The 7526-nt window shown below is 20.5% G+C and overlaps 1 protein-coding gene across 1 annotated transcript; it reads right to left on the bottom strand.

Moving 5' to 3' along the window:
- Window positions 1-1614: 1614 nt before the first annotated feature.
- On the bottom strand, window positions 1615-7284 carry PRSY57_1361600 (hypothetical protein; the record flags this gene model as incomplete). Its single annotated transcript, XM_012909537.2, has 1 exon — window positions 1615-7284. The coding sequence occupies one exon, from the start codon at window positions 7282-7284 to the stop codon at window positions 1615-1617; it is 5670 nt and encodes a 1889-aa protein (XP_012764991.2).
- Between the last annotated feature and the right edge of the window lie 242 nt (window positions 7285-7526).

Below are 7526 nucleotides of genomic sequence, written 5' to 3'. Positions count from 1 at the left end.
ATAAAAAAAAATATTATTTTTTTTTTTTTTTTTTTTTTTTTTCGTAATTTTTTGTTTTGTTTATTTATACATTTATACTGTAAAGCGTATTGAAATTTAAAAGTATAAATTAATAGAACAAATTAATTCGTAATATTTTTGGTTATATATATTTTTTTTTTTTGAACATTTAATTTGTCATACATTTTGTTATTTAATATCATAATTTTTATTTATTTATTTTTTTATTTTTTTATTTTTTTATTATTTTTTGTATTCTACTTTTACATAAAATATTTGATAACATAATAATTATTTAAAAAGGAAATATTTTTAAATTTTACAGAAATGAAAAGAAAAAAAGAAAAAAAGAAAAAAAAAAAAAAAAAAAAAAAAAAAGACAAATTCTCACATTATTATAAACAAATATTAAAATATAAAACTAAAGAATTTTTTTTGAAATTAATTTATAATGAAAGCATAAAAAATGTGTAAACAAAATGAAGAATTTTAAAAAATTATTATACAATCTAAAGTTTTACCTTTACACATTTTATGTATAAATATTTTATTTTAAAACGGATAACAAACAATATAAAAGAGTTTATAAAAACCTTTAAATATATAATACATATAATTATTATTTTATATTATTTTTTTTTATATTTTCATAAAAAAGAAAAAAAAAAAAAAAAAAAAAAAAAAAACAGCTATATAAATTTATACAACCTGACTTGTTCATGTAAAATAAATATTTTTTTTTTATTTTAATTGGAAAGAATATTATGTTAACAAAATTATATGTATATTAGAGTTATAATTTTAATGTGTTTTCTATTTAGTAAAATAAATAATATATATATATATATATATATATATATATATAAATTAGCATTGGTGAATAATAGAATGTTTTTAATATGTAATCATAATATAAGTTCTAAAGACAGAAATATGTAAAAAAAAAAAATAAAATAATAAAAGTATATGTCTTTAGGAACATAAAGGAAATATGAATTAAAGAAAAATAAATAAAAGAAAAATTCAAATAAAAAAAAAAAAAGAACAAGAACAAAAATGTGTATTGTATATATAAACACTCTTATGTATTTGTCTTTTAAATTTCGTACAATTATTCATATAATATTGTACCTTTTTAATATTATTATTATGGAGTTAAAAAATCGGAAGGTAATTTTTTACGTATTATAAATATATACACATTTTTATTTGAATTCTAGAAAATTTAATTTTATTAATATTTTTCAAACTAATTAATTATTAATTCTAATAAGTCGGAAGACAAATATGTATATATATATATATATATATATATATATTAATTATTACATAGAATAATAAACTTCTATGAAATGATTCATTTGTTATTTGTTTTTTTACTTTTATTTATGCTTTTATTATCAAAATTTTTATGTTTAAATTTTTTTTAATAAAAAATATTATACTTCATATATTGATTATCTGTATTAATTAATCTATACATTAAGTTTGTATCTTTTTATGAAATGAAAAAAATGTGTTCCGTTTTGGTTTGAAGAAACTTGTGGAATATATATAATCTATGATTTCTATTAGAAAATGTGTACAAATTAAAAATATAACTCTTATTTTATATTAATTATTTTTGTGATATTTATTTTTATTATATTTAACATTTTTATAATTATGTGTGTTCTTATTATACATATTATTACTATGATAATTGTTTTTATTACATATAGATAGATTTTTCTTAATATCATGTGGTTTTGTTTTCATAGGTAAGCACTTAGCATCCTCATTCCTTTCATTATTATTATAATTGTTATTGTTATTGTTATTGTTATTGTTATTTTTATTGTTATTTTTATTGTTATTGTTATTTTTATTATTCTTTTTATCCACAAAAGGGTCAAACCTAATTATAGTATTTCCAATTCTTGTACTTTTCCCTTTAGAATTGTTTCTTTCATTATTACTCATTTGTATATGTGAATTGTAGTTATTACTATTATAATGATAAGATTTATTTTTGGGTTTGTTTGTTTCTACACTTACCTCTAAATTCTTTATGTCACATTTGGAAACACCATTATGATTACATTTGTCTGATTCATATATTTTTATTTTATCTTCTAAAGAGTTGTTCTGAATATTTTGTTTATTTTGTTTATTTTGTTTGTTTTGTTTATTTTGTTTATTTTGTTTGTTTTGTTTATTTTGTTTGTTTTGTTTATTTTGTTCGTTTTGTTTATTTTGTTTATTTTGTTTGTTTTGTTTGTTTTGTTTGTTTTGTTTGTTTTGTTTATTTTTGTGCCTATTATTATCTTGAAACCCTTGATTACATCCTTTGTTTAAGGGAGTATTATTTTTATTGAAATCAGATGTTTTATCATATTCTTTACTATTAAATTCATTTTTTCTTTCTGTTGTATCGTTTACAGTGTTCCTTGAGATTATGTTTGAATTATTATTATTGTTTACATTTTGAAATATTCTATCGTTTGAATTATTGTTTCTATTATAAAGGCGTAATATATTATTTTGTGAGGATTTGGTTTTATCATTTTTGAAGAAGTCATTGTTTTTTTTATGTTTATTATTCTCATAAGAATACCTCATATTATTATTTAAAGATGAGTTCTTTCTTGTATTTAAATTATATATAATAGTATTTTCTGGATAATTATGTGGTCTGTTCAGTGTTATGATTATATTCCTATGGACCTTCTTAAATTTATCATTATTATTATATCTATTATTAATATTATCTTGAATGTTATAAATATTTGATTTTGTATTATAACTAAACTTTTTATCATTTCTTTTATTCCAATTAATATTATCAAAATTTTTGTAAAAAGAATTATATCTAAATTTTTCATATTTCGTTTTTCCATTATAATGATTATAATATTTATTATAATGTCTATGATTCGATATAGATTGGGGTATATATTTTACATTTTCATTTGTATTACTGCTTATAGCTACTCCTTTTATTTTTACTTTCATGTCGTTTTTTAAAGATAAATTTTCTTTTTTATTAGAATATTTATGATTATCAAATATAATTGGGATATATTTACAATTGGTATATCCAAATCCATAAAATAAATTTTTATTAAATTTCTTATTCATTGGATATGTATTCTTTATATTATTTGTATTATTTAGATTTATCATGTTATATGTATGGTTCTTATATTTTATATTTTTCTTATTCTTTTCCATATTCATAACATTATAGTTTGTATTCCTACAATTATTGTTATGCACATTTTTTCTATTTTTAATATAATTTACAAAATTCATATTTTTCATATTCATTCCAGTGAAAATATCATTATTACATTTATCAAAATGATTACTATTATTATATTGACTTCGACAATTTTGAACATTTTTAAACTTCTTATTCTTTTTTATCTCATTTTCAGAATCAAACATATGTTTGACATTCGATGTTTTCTTCTTTTCACTTATATTTTTATTTTCTAAAGAATAATTGTTCTTTAAATTATTATTATTATAATCATCATCATTATAATCATCTTCATTATAATCATCGTTACCATCATCATTATCATCGTTATCATCCTTATCATCATTATTATCATCATTATCATCGTTATCATCGTTATCATCATTATCATCGTTATCATCATTATCATCGTTATCATCGTTATCATCCTCATTATCATCCTCATTATCATCATCCTTATCATCATTATCATCCTCATTATCATCATTATCATCATTATCATCCTCATTATCATCATTATCATCCTCATTATCATCCTCATTATCATCATCCTTATCATCCTTATCACTGTTCATATTATTTTTTAATTTTATGCTAATATCACTACAGTTGACTGTTTCCTGTTTATTAATTTTATCAACTTGATGTACATCATTCACATTTGAAGAATTAATAATTTCATACTTGCCATTATCTTTTATATTATTTTTCCTATTGTTATCATCATTTTTGCCATTCATATTATCTTTCTTTTCGTTATCGTTCATATTTTTAATGCCAACTTTATTTTTATAATTTCTTTTCTTTGTATTATAATTTTCCGGTACATTTTTTGTGTTATTATTCATTGATTCTGTATTCTCATTACATTCCTCACCCCCTTGAACAGACACATTCTTTTCTCCAGTGTTGATTTTTTCCGGATGTTGATAATTTTTCATAATATTTTCATCACAAGATTTTACAAATTTTTTTTCTTTATTGTTAGCTCCTGTATTCTGTTCTGTACATCTATTTACATTAGAACCTTCCCTAAAATGATTATTTGAACTATTCATAGAGTTATCGTTGATTATTTTTTTAAAGGGTTGAACATATGGTGCATTTGACCTTCTTATCATAGTTACATTGTTATATGGTAAACTGGATGCTCTTGGATAATATGAATAATTTCTATAATTTTCATACTTACTATTCACATTACGCATATAATTCATATTATTTATATTATACATATAATTCTTTTTCTTCATATTAATGCAATCAATGTTATTCATCACATTCATATGGTCCATATTAGTAAACATATTTTTATTTTGATTCTTGTTCTTATTTTTATAATTCGGAACACTTTTCATATTGTTATTAGAATGAGTATCCTTTTCATTTTTTCTTGTATCATTTATATGATTATTTTTTTTAATTTCTTCTTCCTCATTATTTCTTTCCACATTATTTTTAACTTCTTCACTCGTGCTACAATCTTGTGCATTTTTATTTTTTTTATTTTTTTTATTTTTTTTATTTTTTTTATTTTTTTTATTTTTTTTATTTTTTTTTTTCTTATTTTTTTTTTTCTTTTTTAGATTTCCCATATTATCCTCATTTACATATTTTTCATCATTTGGATGATTACACATATCAGTTCCTACTTCATTTTTAATCGATTCATTTTTATATTCATATGTTTTATTCACGTCTGAATATGTTTCAGTACTATCATCATTATTTGAATTAATTGGTGAGTTTTTCTTATTGTCGATATACACATGTTCACTTTCATTATTATGTTTATATACTTGATTTTTCATAATTATACTTTCCACATGCTTCTGTAGTTTATCTAAAGGGTTAGATTTCACGTTTCTCTTATTATGATATGTTGTTATTTTAGTATAATTATTCTCATTAGTATTATTATTAAATGAATTGTTAATATCTTTTGTATCATTAGTCTCGTTTCTTTTGTTGTTATCTGTATCGGTTAGATTCTCTATGTAATCATCTGTATTGCTCACATGTTCTGTGAAATTATCTATGTTGCTCACATCTTCTGTGTAATTATCTATGTTGCTCACATCTTCTGTGTAATTATCTGCGATAGATATATGTTCCGTATTTCCATTGGAATTACAATTTTTTTCTAATATATCATCTGAATAATTCATGTTTTCAATGTTATCTTCAATATTAAGTATATTTATTGAATTGACATATGAATTATATGCATTGTGTAAGTAGTTATCTGAATTATCTACATTTTCTGTGTCATCATCTATATTAAGTATATTTATTAAATTGACATATGAATTATATGTATTGTGTGAGTAATTATCTGAATTATCTACATTTTCTGTATTATCATCTATATTAAGTATATTTATTGAATTGACATCTGAATTATATGCATTGTGTAAGTAATTATCTGAATTATCTACATTTTCTGTATTATCATCTATATTAAGTATATTTATTGAATTGATATCTGAATTATATGTATTGTGTGAGTAATTATCTGAATTATCTACATTTTCTGTATTATCATCTACATTAATTATATTTTCAGAGTTATGATCAGATTTATATACATTTTCTGTGTAATTATCTGAATTATATATATTTTCTGAGTTGTCATCTATATTAATTATATTTTCTGTGTTATCTTCCAATTCACTAACTATTTCGATGACATCATTTGTAATATGCACATTTTCTCTTCTACTATCCACACTGTTCATAATGCTCAAATTGCTCATATTGTTCATATTACCCATATTGCTCATATTACCCATATTGCTCATATTGTTCATATTACCCATATTGCTCATATTACCCATATTGCTCATATTGTTCATATTACCCATATTGCTCATATTGCTCATATTATCCATATTGCCCATATTGCCCATATTGCCCATATTGCCCATATTGCCCATATTGCCCATATTGCCCATATTGCCCATATTACTTTCATATTCATTAAATATCTCTTTATAATTATTCTCATTATTATTAAAATAAATATTTTTTTTTCTTTCTTTAATATCATTGTTTGTGTAATCCCTTACACTTTCCTCAAAAACATGAACATCTTTGTTTTGTCCATATTCCGTTTCCCTCACATCAGAGATAGATTGTTCATTGCTACCATTATTGTTGTCCGCATTAATTTCGCAACTTCTATAATTATTTACATAATTCTTCATATTACGTGTAGTGTTAATAGTATCTTCAGTATACACCATGCAATTAGATTCTGTATTTGTAGATATAACCATATTGTTCATACTAGAAAAATTGTTACAATTCCATGTTCTGTTCATGTTATCATAAGAATAATTTCTTGGTAAATTATGTACATTGTTATCTATATACTTCCTCCGGCTATATGTCTCGTGATAACCAAGTGTACAATATGTATTATTGTTTGCATAATTATTATGCGGAATGTTATTATGTGGAAAATTATTATGTGGAAAATTATTATGTGGAAAATTATTATGCGGAATATTATTATGCGGAATATTATTACGTGGAAAATTATTATGCGGAATATTATTATGTGGAAAATTATTATGTCGAAAATTATTATTTCGAAAATTATTATGTGGAAAATTATTATATGCATAATAATTATTAGGATAATAATAATTTGGATAATAATAATTTGGATAATAATAATTTGGATAACAATAATTTGGATAACAATAATTTGCATAATAACCATTTGGATAATAGACGTTCGGCAAATTACCATATGGGTAATTTTTATTTCTATAAGGATTATAGGGATATACATAATTGAGACGACTCATATTATGATAAGCCATATAATTGTAATCATTATTTAAATAATTAGGTTTAGGATAATTAAAATCATTACCATAATAATGATTATTCTGTGGTATAATATTCTGATTATTATTATTTGATGTATTATTCATACCATGTAGTTCATTTTGTGTGTTACATTGTGGGACTGAATTTCCATTTTCATCTTTCATCTGGTAGTTACACGAGTACACATTGTTATTCTCCATCTTTTTATTTTTTATTTTTAATTTTTTACTTTTTATTTTTTTTTCTATTTTTTATTAGTTATTATGTTTCTTTTATTAATTTTTTTTTTTTTTTTTTTTTTTTTTTTTTTTTTTTTTTTTTAATTTTTTTTTTTTTTTTTTTTTTTTTAAAAAATTAAAAGAAAAAAAAAAAAAAAAAACGGAAAAATAAAAAAAAAAATTAAAAAAAAAATTTAATTAATAAAAAAAAAAAAAAAAAAAAA

This window comes from Plasmodium reichenowi, chromosome 13 (genome assembly GCF_001601855.1).
Source record: "Plasmodium reichenowi strain SY57 chromosome 13, whole genome shotgun sequence".
NCBI lineage: Eukaryota > Apicomplexa > Aconoidasida > Haemosporida > Plasmodiidae > Plasmodium > Plasmodium reichenowi.
The sequence above is the reverse complement of the archived record's forward strand: the minus strand, read 5'-3'. Positions and strand labels throughout refer to the sequence as shown.